The following is a 13718-nucleotide window of genomic DNA, read 5'->3' on the forward strand; positions in this document are numbered from 1 at the left end:
CCCAGCCCTTCTGCCTCATTGCCTGAAAGTTAGGGGGTGATGGGGAGGAACTCTAGGGAAAGGTGGTATCTGGCTGAAGAGAAGCCACCTCACTGCTGCCAATTTCCCCTATGCTGAGAATGTTCAACATTTAAAAATGCCTTCTCGGCCAGGCGTGGTGGCTCATGCCTGTAATCCAAGCACTTTGGAGGCCAAGGCGGCAGGATCACCTGAGGTCGGGAGTTCAAGACCAGCCTGACCAACATGGTGAAACCCTGTCTTAAAAAAATATAAAAAAAAAAATACTAAAATTTTAAAAAATGCCTTCTCATGTCTACCTTTAAAATATCTGTTTCTGGCCTGGTGCAGTGGCTCATGCCTGTAATCCTAGCACTTTGGGAGGCTGAGGTGGGTGGAACACCTGAGGTCAGGAGTTTGAGACCAGCCTGGCCAATATGGTGAAACTTTGTCTCTACTAAAAATATAAAAATTAGCCAGGTGTGGTGGTGCACGCCTGTAGTCTCAGCTACTGGGGAGGCTGAGGCACAAGAATTGCTTGAACCTGGGAGGCAGACGTTGCACTGAGCTGAGATTGCACCATTCGTACTCCAGCCTGAGTGACAGAGTGAGATTCTGTCTCCCAAAAAAAAAAAAAAAAAAAAAAATCTGTCCTTCCTCTCATCCTAAGAAGAAAAGGGTATGAGCTAAACTACTCCAACATGACTCACCTTTTCTAAGTGTTCAACTGCTTTAGATCTGCATTCAGACCTGTTCTTGCCCCTAACACTCTCCTCAGCATGGGAAGTCAGAAACTAATCAATACAGGAAGAAATACAATTTTCTGTGTCACACTTTCCCCATCTCAAACTGCCTCAAGGGTCTCTCTAACCTCCCAGATAACCATCTTTGGGTCCTACCAGGCTCCAGGGGAACCCGTCTCAGAGACTGGCACCACACCATCCATTCAACTGTCTAAATGGAAACCTATGAGTCACTCTCCACAACTCCCTCTTCCTTGCCAATAAATCACCAAGTCCTGTTAACTTTACCTCAAGATTTCTTGAATCTATCCATTTCTCTCCATTTCCTTTTCCACCACCCATCTTGTACAAGCCACCATCTTTTTCCATCTAATTGCAATGGCCTCCCAACCATTTTCCCCACATCCACTCCAATCTGCAGCCATAACAAGCTCTTCAAAGGCTTCCCCCTGGTCTTAGGATAAACAGTAAACCCCCTGCCCAGTGAGGCTATGAGAGGGTCTGCTACCCAGCTACCTTGCCAGCCTCCCCACGCTGAGCTCCTGAGTCTGGGCTCAAACCCTACTCATCTTCTCTCAGCTCTGCCACCTCAGGCCACCTTTGCCTGAGAAAACTGGGCTGGCCCTGCCAACGCTACACATCTTGCCTGCATACACTTCACATCCACCGATCATTTCTTCAGGAAAGTCTTTCCCAACTCCCTGAAAGCCAGAGCCCTCTTTTATGTTTGTACAACACCATGTACCTTCTCCTGCAGCAATTATCCATTAGAATTTTAGTTATTTGTATAATCCTGATTATATTATTATTGTTTGGCATGAATAAAGAATAAATGCTGCCAATTAAATTATAATATCCCATCAATTTTAAGAAGCATTCTGGCTTGACAAATGTTCCAATATGAGTCTCAGAATTAATAAAATATAATATCTGTGGCCCCTATTAGACTGAAAACACTGAAGGGCAGGGAATTCATCTGTTTTTGCCCACCTGATATCCAGTTTCCATTGTTTTCCTTACCACCTTCTATGGGTACAAAGTAGGTACTAATAAATGTTTGTTAACTTAATGACTAAATGGTCTTTGCAAGTTGTACAAAACAGTAGGGGCCACTAGTAAGTTAGGCCTAGTAGTTATTCAGGGAACACAGAATGTCAGAATTGGAGGAGACCTTGGCAGCCACCCAATGCATCCCCCTTTTTCAGGGAATAATCTGTCCAAGAGGCCACAGCTGGTTAGAGACAGTACCAGGATTGGATCCAATCTGCCCTCTGGCCCTCCTCCCTTAAAAGCAAAGCTCCTACCACAGGAAGCAAGTCTATTTGCAATCTAGCATATCCCCTGCAACCTAAGTGGTTAAATCACCAACTACCCAACATTTTCTTGAGAACTTATGGGGTTCCTGATTGCCTACCCTACAAAATCTCTCATTTAACAGTCAAAGCCTCGCAGTGAAGGCTTCCCTCCTCCTCTTTGCACAGAATTGTTAGATTACCCTCAGGTGAAACACATTTCTTTTATTCTACAGTCTCATGCATTGTTCAAGATGATCTATATTCACCTCCTTCAGGTTACCCTTATGACTATCCCACACACATACACACACTCCTACCTGTGTCCCTTCAGTATAAATGATGCACTACTTTGCAGAGTGACATGCTACTCTGTGAATGTTTGCCGGGTGTTTAATGTGGGACTGCCTGTCTCCCACTCATGTGGGGCTTTCCCTACATTCAGGGATTGAGTTTTCTCCTTTTATACCTCCCCCAAGCGTTTAATCAGGGCCCTGCTCCCAAAGTGCTGTGATAAAATGCAGTCTCATCTCTAACCTTATTAGACTTTTGCATACTGGAATATCCTAAAATGCATTTTGAAAACAGTGTATACACATGCATATGTACATCTGTATAAATTCTTTGCATATAGGCTGTGACAGAGAGAGGTAGCTTGGCAGAGGTCTTTGTGGCTTGGAGAAAGGAAACTGGAATAAAATGATGGCATGGGAAAACCTAATAAAGGTAACTGTATACAGTCATCTTTAACTTGGGATGAAGACCTCTAGCCAGGATTCAGACACTGGCCTGTTCTGGACAGTTTCCCACAGAGGACAGAACAATGGAATAAACATAAACTACTATGGAACTTCCAAAGCCTTTCCTTCCCTGAGCTTCCCGTGTTGCATCCCTGCTTTCCTGAAACACCCCTGCCCCTCTCCTACCTGCTGCAATGCCATAAAACTTTGAGTCTTATTTCATTTCTGGGTGAGAATATGAAGAAATAAGTAGTGAGAAGGAAGCATACAGAAATGGGTGCTGAAAGAGAAGCAGATCCTGTGTCTTCCTTGGAATAAAAATACATTTGTGGGCTGAGAGATGATGAAGAGACACTTGATCATCTGATCATCATGTTCACCTGGGCCAGTGAGGGGCCACCCCTTTCCCACCACCAAAGATGCAATCGGTTCTGAGTCTCTGTACATCTAAGGAGCGTCTCAGAACTGAGCACTCAGAAGAACAAAAGGAGAAAAGAACAAGAACAGAGAGGCAGAAGGAAAAGAATAGAGGAAATGATAACATCTAATAGCTAATATTTACTGAACACTTATTACGAGCCAGATACTGTGCCAAACACTCATTTAATCCTGGCAACCATCTTAGAGTTTATTATTCCTACTTTACAGACAAAGAAACTGAGGTTCACAGATTAAGTAACTTGTCCAAGTTTCCAAGAGATTAAATGGGAGACGCAGGTTTGGAATCCAAGCAGTTTAACCCCAAAGCCTGTGCTTTCAACCAGTTCACAAAGCTGCCTCCCAGCAAGGATGATGGTGCCACAGATGATACTTCTTACATTCAGATACATTTCTTTTTTTTTTTTTTTTTTAACCCCACTCCTTATACAATCCAGAAATCCTCAAGGAGCCAAGTGTTCCCAAGGTCTGCTTGGTCTGACTCACTCCTACTCCCTGAAGGGATATGCGTTGGAAGACCAAGGCTGGGAGGCACATCTCTCAGAAAGGGGTAGCCATCATCAAAAAAAAAAAGCTGAGAGACCAGCTGGTTTCCCGTGATCTATCTGTGGCCCTTTTCTTCAGCTGCCCCAAACAGCACCTGTCCTGCCTCCCTTTCAAAGACCACCCTAGTTTCCAACTTTCTTGGACCAGTCCTACTCTTCCTCTTGCTCCCCAAAGATCTGCCTTACTAGAAATTATCTTCCTGTTGCTTCTTTCTGATCCTGCCATCTCATCACTCTCCCTCTGAAGAGGCGAATGCTACTTTTGTTCTCCATCATTGAGGAGTTAGGTCTCAACCTCCTCCTCAGAGTGCTTCCATCCCTCTAAAAGGATACGGCTAGCCCGCCCCAGCCTGGCAGTCTGTCCACCATCCCCCAACACTCGTGGGGATTTCTCCAGTCCCAGCCCAAGGCCTCGCCTCCATCTTCATCCTTCTTTCCTTTGCTTCCCTACCAAACTCATTCTCCTAAACTTCCTCCTCAAAAAACCCTTCATTTAGACCCTGGAAGAGATTTGGAATTTAATTTTCATGCAGTTCCTTTTTTAAAAATATCGATGGGAAATCTGAGGCCCAAAGAAAGGTAGTGACTTGCCCAAGGTCACACAGAGTCGTTACAGTTTGTTGGTGGCCCAGCCAGGGCTGGGAGCCTCTTTCCTCAGAAGTCCCCTTTTCGCCTCTGGAGACAAGCTCTTGCGAATGCGGGGAGGTGAAGCAAGGAGTCCCCAAGTGGTCTGAGAGCACCCAGGCTTCCAAAGAGAATGGGCGCTGGGGCTGGGGGAGGGGCATGTCGCACGCCAAATATCCCAGGAGGGGAAACTGGTCCCCACCTGTCCCCAAGTCCCGCGGCCCCCTCATCTCTGCCCTCTCTCTCCCTTCCCGATCTTTCTCCGCGAACCCACCCCCACTTCTCCCCTTTCCACTCCTTACCCCGTCCCGCCACTCTCGCCCCTTTCGCCCCCGGCCAGGCTCCATCATGGCCTCCCCCTCCCCTTCGCCCCCAGTCCCCGCCCCCATTACCCCTCGCGGCCTCTCTTCCCTCACCCTGGCCCCCTCGCCCTCCCTGGGGTCCCAGCTACCCCCGGTGGCCACCCCGCCCCCTCGGCCCCGGCCTGGGCCGCAGGGGGCGCTGTGGGACCGCCCCGGCCCCTCCACCCCGGCGCGGGGAATGTTACCATGCCAGAGCCTCCGAGCAGCTGGGCCGGCTCAGCCCACCCGCCAGTAAGAGCCGCTCTGATTGGCCGGGCCGCAGCCGGGAGGGCGGGGCCGGCGGGGGTCGCACCCCTTCGTGGCCGGGGCTCCCGTGGCTCCCGCCGGCAAGCGGGGCCCCCACCGGCCCGGTGTGTTCGGGCCCGGCCCCGCCCCTCCGGCGCGGAGAACCAGGCCCCGCCTCCGCGCCGCCGGGTCCCGGGTCCGCCCCCCGGGGGGCGGGGCGCGTCCGCTCCCTCCTCTGACTGACGGTCGAGAGTCTGCCGCTCCCGGCTGCCGGGGTCCTAGCTTCACGGACTCTGGCGCTACAGGAGCCCAAGCGTTCACGCCGTGTGTAGGGTGCTTTTGCGCTGCACAGCGAATTTAATTCTCTTACAGTACTTTTAAGATAATTAACTCAAGAACTATTTGTTGAGCACCTGTGAGATGGCAGGGACTCTCAGGCACTGGGCATACAGCAACTTGAAAAAAACAGCAGACAAATCCCCGAAATTCCTCACCTTGTAGGGCGTACACGTGCTTCTCGCGTAACCCTGAAGTTCACTTTTGGGATCTGGCTCCCACCGAGCGCTGAACTCATGAAAGCAGGGCCCACTCTTTTACAGAAGTTAAAAATGCGAGGTACTTGCTGTGCTGTGCGGCTGAGGAAACCGTAACTTGGAGATCTGCGTTGAATGACCGGCCCCACGAACTCGGGTGCCGAAAGGCGCTGACCGCCGGCCTGCATAGCCCTGCAAAAGGCACTTCCTGTTCCCTTCATTCCCCCCTCACCTGAGCCAGGACTCACGTGGTTCCGTTCTGAGATCCAAAGAACTCGGGAGAGGTAGAAAAACCCCTGACACGAAGTAGTCCCGAGTTAGAGGTGACACCTGGGAGGAAAAGGAAGTGGGATTCACCCTTGTGGGCTGCTATAGAGAGAAACTGCTTTGTGGTTTAATCACAACGATATCCACATGACCTCAAGTGAAAGCCTAGTTTTGCGGATTTTTTTCCCCTCTTTTCTTTTGAGACGGTCTCGCCCTGTAGCCCAGCCTAGAGTGCAATGGCACGATCTCAGCTCACTGCAACTTCCACCTTCCGCATTCAAGCGATTCTCCTGCCTCAGCCTCCGGTTAATTTAGTATTTTAGTAGAGACGGGGGGTTTTACTATATTGGCCAGGCTGGTCTCAAACTCCTGACCTCGTGATCCGTAAGTACTGGAATTCCAGGCGTGAGCCACAGCGCCCGGCCTTCTTTCCTTTTTATTTGAGGCAATGTATTGATCTGTCACCCAGACTGGAGTGCAGTGGTACAATCACGGCTCACTGCATCCTCAGCCTCCTGGTCTCAACCGGTTCTCCTTCCTCCCCCTCCGAGTAGCTGGGGCTACATGCGTGTGCCACCAAGCCCAGCTAATTTTGTAATTTTTTGGAGACAAGGTCTCCCTGCACTGCCCAGGCTGGTTCCTGTGTTTTCCAAATTGGTTTTTGGTTTTTGTTGTTGTTGTTGTTGTTGTTGTTGTTGTTGGCGGGTGGGTGGGGAACCGGCGCGTAACCCGCAGCAGGAGCTGCGGCGAGAGGTGGAAACAGAGGGGGTGAGCGGGCAGGGGAAGGGGGAAGGACCCTCGCCACCTTCCGACTGCTCCCACCTTCCCCCGGGAGCTGCTGCGACGCCTGCACAGCTGGGGCGATTTTCACACTATTATTGAGATCTCTAAGTATGGCAGAAGTGGCACAGAGATTCCATGAACTTTTACGAATTGCATTTTTATTTTTTGTACTGTTTTTCTTTTCTTCAGTGAAATATCTCTTAGAACATGTACACACATAAAGAATCAAATAATTGGCCCCGCACGGTGGCTCACGCCTGCAATGGCCTCACGCCTGCGGTGGTCACTCCCAGGACTTTGGGAGGCCGAGGCAGGCAGATCACCTAAGGTCAGGAGTTTGAGACCAGCCTGGCCAATATGGTGAAACCCCCATATCTACTAAAAATACAAAAATTAGCCGGGTGTGGTGACAGGCATCTGTAGTCCCAGTTGCTTGGGGGGGGGGTGCTGAGGCAGAAGAATCGCTTGAACCCGGGAAACAGAGGTTACAGTGAGCCAAGATCCGGCTACTGCACTCCAGCCTGGGCTACAGAGTGAGACTCCACCTCAAACAAAGAAACAAAAACAAATAATTGTACCAGATTTATTAAGACAAACAGCAGAGCCCTGCCTGCCCCCATTGTCTTCCCCTCTCTGCAGGCGTTTCGACCTCCTTTAACTGTTTCTTCTGGCATTTACCTTCACTTCCCGGCCCTCCTCCAGCTGCAGCCCTCCCCAGGGTGAGGGGTCCAAGGGGATTTGCCCATGCAAAGCCCACTTGCCCAGGAATAGACCATATTGTGAATACCTGGGACCCGGGAGTTCCCTGCCCAGCTTCTTCTTTAGGTCTGTCCTCCCCAGAGAGGCATTGCATTTTTTCCTACACAAATTTTTAGTTTTCCTGGAATTAATAATCTTATTTTTTTAACTCATTTATTTTCTATGTTTTTCTCTCAAAATCTACCTCAAATTCTTCCCTCAGTTGCTTACATCTCCCCTCAGATCATCTAGATATAGCAGAGAATTCTCTCCATTTAATCTTGAAGACGTCACTGCTGGAGACGGCTGACCTTCTCCCTTCTCCAATCTGACTGTTCAGCCCCTAACCTTGCTGCACATCTGACAACCTGGCATCTCTTTTCTCATTCTCCTGGGCATGTTCTTTGCCTCACTGGTTTGCTTTGTTTTGTTTTTTAGACAGTCTCACTCTTCCCAGGCTGGAGTGCAGTGGAGCGATCTTGGCTGACTGAACCTCCACCTCCCGGGTTCAAGCCATCCTCCTGCCTCGGCCTCCCAAGTAGCTGGGACTACAGGCATGCACTACCATGCCCAGCTAATTTTTGTATTTTTGTTTTTGTATTATTTTATTTTGAGATGAAGTTTCAATCTTGTCACCCAGGTTGGAGTGCAATGGCCTGTTCTCTGCTCACTGCAACCTCTACCTCTCAGGTTCAAGTGATTCTCCTGCCTCAACCTCCTGAGTAGCTGAGATTACAGGTGCCCGCCACCACGCCCGGCTGATTTTTTCATATTTTTAGTAGAAACGGGGTTTCAGCATGTTGGCAAGTCTGGTCTCAAACTCCTGACCTCGGGTGATCTACCCGCCTCAGCCTCCCAAAGTGCTGGGGTTACAGGCGTGAGCCACCATGCCCAGCAATTTTTGTATTTTTAGTAGAGATGGGGTTTCACCATGCTGGCCAGGCTAGTCTTGAACTTCTAAGCTAAAGTGATCCACCTGCCTCGACTGGGCAAACTGTTGGAATTACAGGTGTGAGCCACTTTGCCTGACTGCCTTACTGTTTTGTTGGATTTTTATTTGCCATATTGTATGTTTTTCTTTTCTTCCTTTCTTGCTTGCTTGCTTTCTCTTTCTTTCTTTTTTTTGACATGGTCACTTATTTTTATAACAATGCCTATACCATGTTATCACTATGGAGTGTAAATTCAGGTTAGACAAGAGAATTTCACAAGTGTAATGGCATTCTGTAGTATATAAAAGGTTTTGTATAACATCTGTGCAAACCAGCTTGCTTATAAATCATTAATCAATTCCATTATAAGTAATACGTTTAGTTTAATGTTTACAATTCTTATGGAGAAAATAAACAACACACCCATTTAAAAAGTGTTCTTCAGTTACCTTTGCATGAGTGCTTGAAATATGTATTTCTGTTTCAAGATGACATTTAAAAATTATTCTAATATGCCGGGCATGGTGGCTCACGCCTGTAATCCCAGCACTTTGGGAGGCTGAGGCGGGTGGATCATGAGGTCATGAGTTCGAAACCAGCCTGGCCAAGATGGTGAAACCCCATCTCTACTAAAAATTACAAAAAAATTAGCCAGGCACAGTGGCAGGTGCCTATAATCCCAGCTACTTGGGAGGCTGAGCAGGAGAATCACTTGAACCCAGAATATAGAATATATTAGAATATATGTAGAATATATTAGAATATATAAAATGAATATATATATATTCTAATATAACAGCAGCAAATATAGATGTCTACAATTACAAAAGAACTAAGCTAGAATACATAAGTTATTCTCATTTTTACAGTTGTGATTCTTTAATAAATATTATTGCTATGCAGCTCTATTGTAAGCTTTGTATATTTGATTTAAACACATACACATATATACTTTCAGTGTGGGAGGCTTTACAAGTTATATTCAATGGACTTTTTTGACAGACTTCTAAAAGAGCCAGCCAGTCCACAAGACAGGTAGAAAAAAAGTTAAATTAACTGGGTCAAATAGGACTCATATAACATCCAAAACATGCAAGATTCTGCAGCAAACTGGGAGTAATTCAGAGTTGGCTTGCTATCTTCTTTGGAATTAATTTTATCTTAACAGTTTAAGAAGGTGGACATTTCAACACCATCAAGTGCATTTTAGGTGACATGTTTCTTTTTTTTTTTTTGAGATGGAGTTTCCCTCTCGTTACCCAGGCTGGAGTACAATGGCACAATCTCGGCTCACCGAAACCTCCTCCTGGATTCAGGCAATTCTCCTGCCTCAGCCTCCTGACGTGTTTCTTTTGTGTAACTTGACTCCCCTGAATGACCTAGTTGTTAAGCTAGCCACTAGTAATTCAGTCACCAGGCAAATCAAGGCTGTAAGAAAGGAGGCACAATTCCGTGTTATTATCTGAACCCACTAAAGTAGTTTATTTTCAGCATTAATATGTAGCTTCAATAATGAGATGTCGGCTGGGTGCAGTGGGTCATACCTGTAATCCCAGCCACTTTGGGAGGCTGAGGTGGGAAAATCACTTGAGGTCAGGAGTTTGATACCAACCTGGCCAATATGGTGAAACCCCATCTCTACTAAAAAAAATACAAAAATTAGTTGGGTGTGGTGGCAAGTACCTGCAATCCCAGCTACTCAGGAGGCTGAGGCAGGAGAATGGCTTGAACTTGGGAGGTGGAGGTTGCAGTGAATGAGATTGTGCCACTGCACTCCAGCCTGGGCAATGGAGTGAGACTGCATCTCAAAAAAAAAAAAAAAAAAAAAAAGACTAAAGCAAGCTCCTCCAACAAGACCAAGATAGCATGACTTCTAAGTTGTAGTGTTGCCCAGAATTCCCGATACATGGAATAGTAACCCATACCAACAGTCATTGCTACTTCAACAGAGCCTTGGGCTGCCACAAACCTGTGGTCAGATGATGGGACATTTTAGTATTTCCCCTGCTCTTCAAGGTGTAAAATCCATATGCAACAATTGCTGCAAGGCCTACTATCCAGTGGGGATGAATGGTGCCTCTTTAGCTTTTCGAATAAGTTTGGATTCCTGATTTTCATCATAAGAAGAAAGGGAAACATCTGTGTCTGTTGACACAGTGATTGCTTGAAGAATCTCCCTAGAGCAAGAAGACCCCCTCACACACCACCCGTGCCTGTGTTTTTCTTGATTTATAATACTCCCACTTTTTGGAGGAAACAATCTTCCAGAAGCTTCCTGAGAAAGGGAGCAGTAAATCATTTTAGAACTTTGCATGTTTGCCGTTGTCATTTTTCAACTGTGACCCTTCGATTGGTTGTTTGTCTGGGTACTGAATTCCTTCGGAATTATAAAGGCATTGCTACATGGTCTTCTAGCTTCTGACACTGCTGTAGAGAATGAGAAGTCTGAAGCCTTTTAATTCTTTGTCCTTTCTGGGTGCCTTTCCCCTCTCTGAACTTCCTGTTTCCAGTGTTCTGAAATTGCAGTGATAGGTCTTGGTGAGAGGCTATTTTCTTCCATTGTGCTGGACACTCAGTGCCCCCCCTCACTTTTGGGGAATAATCTTGAATCATCCTATGGGTGATTTCTTCCTCTTTTCTCTATTCTTTCTTCTTTGGAACTCCTATTACTTGGATGATGGACCTGTTGAACCGGTCCTTCTAATTTCTTATTTTTCTCTCTAGCTTTGAATCTTTTTTACTTTATTTTCTGGGAGATTTCCTCAACTTTATCTCCCTATTCTTCTTCTGAGTTTTTCCATATTTTCTTTTTCTTACTTATCAAAAACTCATTTATTTTCTGGAATTAAAATTCCTTATGTAGTTTCAAAGCAAGGCTAAAAATTTTTTTTAATCTTAAAAATTCTTTATTGAAGAGGGTTTAATCTAAATTACCTTTCACTGTATTTTAATTAATTTGACATTAAAATATAACATTTTGAGCATGAACAACTGATAGTAAACAAATACATATTTAGGAGTCAAAATCAACTTGAAATTGTTTTTCATTTTTATTTATTTATTTTTTTGAGATAAGTTTTCACCATATTGGTCAGGCTGGTCTCGAACTCCTGACCTTGTGATCCACCCGCCTCAGCTTCCCAAAGTGCTGGGATTACAGGTGTGAGCCACCGGTTTTTCCATATTTTAAAGATTTTAATCACTTTCACTTTATTTTTATTCTCTGAATATTTATTCTTTTTAAAATATATAACATTTTATTTCAGGGTTATCTTATCTCAGAAGCTATTACTGATAGTTCTGTCATTTTTGTTTTCTGCTCCAAATATGTATCTGCTCCAAATTTCTTTTTCTGTTGTTTTGGTCTCTGTCTTCTATATTAGATTCTTTTCTTGGAAGTCTTAGAATCCTTGGAATCCTTGGTTGTCTTTTCTGATGAAACTAGGGGGAAAAAAAAAGAATCCTGGGTTGTCTGCTCACACTTAAGGATGGGTCACCTAAGAGCTGACTGGAAGCATTTGCTCTCTGTCTATTCAGGTGGTAGATGGACAGCTTGTCAGACAAGAGCTTCTTTGCACGGTGATCTGGCTGGGAACTTCTGATGTCAACATTCCTAGGTTTTCCTTCTCAGGGTAGTCAGACGGAGGAGACTGCCCATCTCTGGTATGGCACAACCAATTCTGTTTGCCATATGGTTCTGCCACTGCCTTAGGATCTGCCTCTCGTATAAGTGAGTAACCTCTGATCCATCGGTTTCCACTTCTGAAAATATTTTGCTCTTGCCTCTTGTTTCCCTATCCTCATGGATTTATGCCTTTAAAAATCCCTTTGCTGGCCGGGCACAGTGGCTCAAGCCTGTAATCCCAGCACTTTGGGAGGCTGAGGCAGGTGGATCACGAGGTCAAGAGATCGAGGCCATCCTGTCCAATGTGGTGAAACCCCGTCTCTACTAAAAATACAAAAAAATTTAACTGGGCGTGGTGGCGTGCGCCTGTAGTCCCAGCTACTTGGGAGGCTGAGGCAGGAGAATTTCTTGAACCCAGGAGGCGGAGGTTGCGGTGAGCGGAGATCACGCCACTGCACTCCAGCCTGGTGCCTGGCGACAGAGCAAGATTGTCTCAAAAAAAAAAAAAATTCCTTTGCTATATGGGTTTTCTGTGTACAAATTTGGATGCTTGTGTTCAAACTACCATTTTTTTTTTTACCTAGAATGTATACTTTAACTGGTTTTAAAACAGTAGTTTAAGAATATACATATGATGGGCTTCTACCAAACTTAAAGAAAAAAAAATATATATACAATGAATATCACATTTCTGGGTTCATGAAAACAGGCTTGTTGACATTATATGACTTTATAATAGATATCATGAAGTTAAACTTATAATGTAAATGTATACTAATAAAATATTGCTTTTTTTTTTTTTTGAGACACGGTCTCATTCTGACACCCAGGGTAGAGTGCAGTGGTGTGGCCTAGGTTCACTGCAGCCTCTGCCTCCCAGGCTCAGGTGATCCTTGCACCTCAGCCTCCTGAGTAGCTGGGTCTACAGGCATGTATTACCACCCTGGCTAACTTTTGTATTTTTTGAAAATATGGAGTTTCACCATTTTGCCCAGGCTGGTCTCAAACTTCTGGGTTCAAGCCATCTGTCAGCCCTGGCCTCCCAAAGTGCTGGGATTACAGGTGTGAGCTACCACCTCCCACCAAAATAATTAGTGCTTTTGTTTTGGTTAGTGAAAGATTGCATAAAGCTTTGTTTGAGAAGCTGATTTTTTGTTTATTTGTTTTAAAGTTTGTAAACATCTCTCCCAGGATACTGACTGGCCTTTGAACTGTGGTGAAGGTGTCCTAGCCAGGCACCATGCTGCTTCTGTAAGAGGGGCTAAGAGGAAGTGAGAGAGCTTCCCTGTCCCAGGGGAGAAGGGTATGCAAATAAAGGAGACTCCTCACTGAGAAAGCAGGAAGAGTTATTTCCTAATACCCTCCAGTACCTCCCTAACTTCTAGCCCTTTTCCCTGGCTACCCACAATCCCCGAACAGTCTCGAGCATTACAAAACATTGTATTTTTAAAAAAATCAACTTTATTGAGGTATAATTTACATATAATAAAATTCATCAATTTTAAGTGTACAATACAATGAATTTTCACAAATGTATACAGTCATGTGACCATCACCATCATCATTTCTTTTACTCAAATACCACTGTGCTTTTTTGCAGTCATTCTCTGCTGACCTGGCACTTCTGGGATCTACTGATCTGGTTTCTGTAACTATCGTTTTGCCGTCCTACAATTTCATATGAGTGGAATTACATAGTTCCTAGGAGTTTGTGTCTAGCTTCTTTCATTAGTATAATGCTTTTGAAATTTTCCATGTCATTGCATGTGTCAGTAGTTCATTCCTTTGAAACGTGAAATGGTATATTTCATTGCACGGACATACTACAATTTGTTTATCCATTCACCAGTTAATAGACTGTTGTGTTCGGGTTG

The 13718-nt window shown here is 45.4% G+C and overlaps 1 protein-coding gene and 1 pseudogene across 47 annotated transcripts in view; both read right to left on the bottom strand.

The window, feature by feature from the left end:
* Positions 1–13718, bottom strand: part of PRPF40B (pre-mRNA processing factor 40B) — a 78618-nt gene that overhangs the window by 16817 nt on the left and 48083 nt on the right. For 15 of the 47 annotated variants that reach the window (XM_078336778.1, XM_078336775.1, XM_078336767.1 and 12 more), the window contains one exon: positions 5732–5829. The exons of 4 other annotated variants lie outside the window; for them this stretch is intronic. Coding sequence is in view for 22 of the 43 variants with exons in the window: in XM_078336770.1 (XP_078192896.1) it covers positions 4682–4768 (87 nt within the window). In the remaining 21 variants the exon portion in view is untranslated. Of the gene's footprint in view, positions 1–4681; positions 4960–5460; positions 5830–13718 lie in introns of those variants that run through there. 28 more of the 47 variants (XM_035256901.3, XM_035256900.3, XM_035256892.3 and 25 more) reach the window with 4 other exon arrangements.
* On the bottom strand, positions 9784–10693 carry LOC144577625 (uncharacterized; annotated as a pseudogene).

The sequence above is a fragment of the Callithrix jacchus genome, chromosome 9, assembly GCF_049354715.1.
Source record: "Callithrix jacchus isolate 240 chromosome 9, calJac240_pri, whole genome shotgun sequence".
Taxonomy (NCBI): domain Eukaryota; kingdom Metazoa; phylum Chordata; class Mammalia; order Primates; family Cebidae; genus Callithrix; species Callithrix jacchus.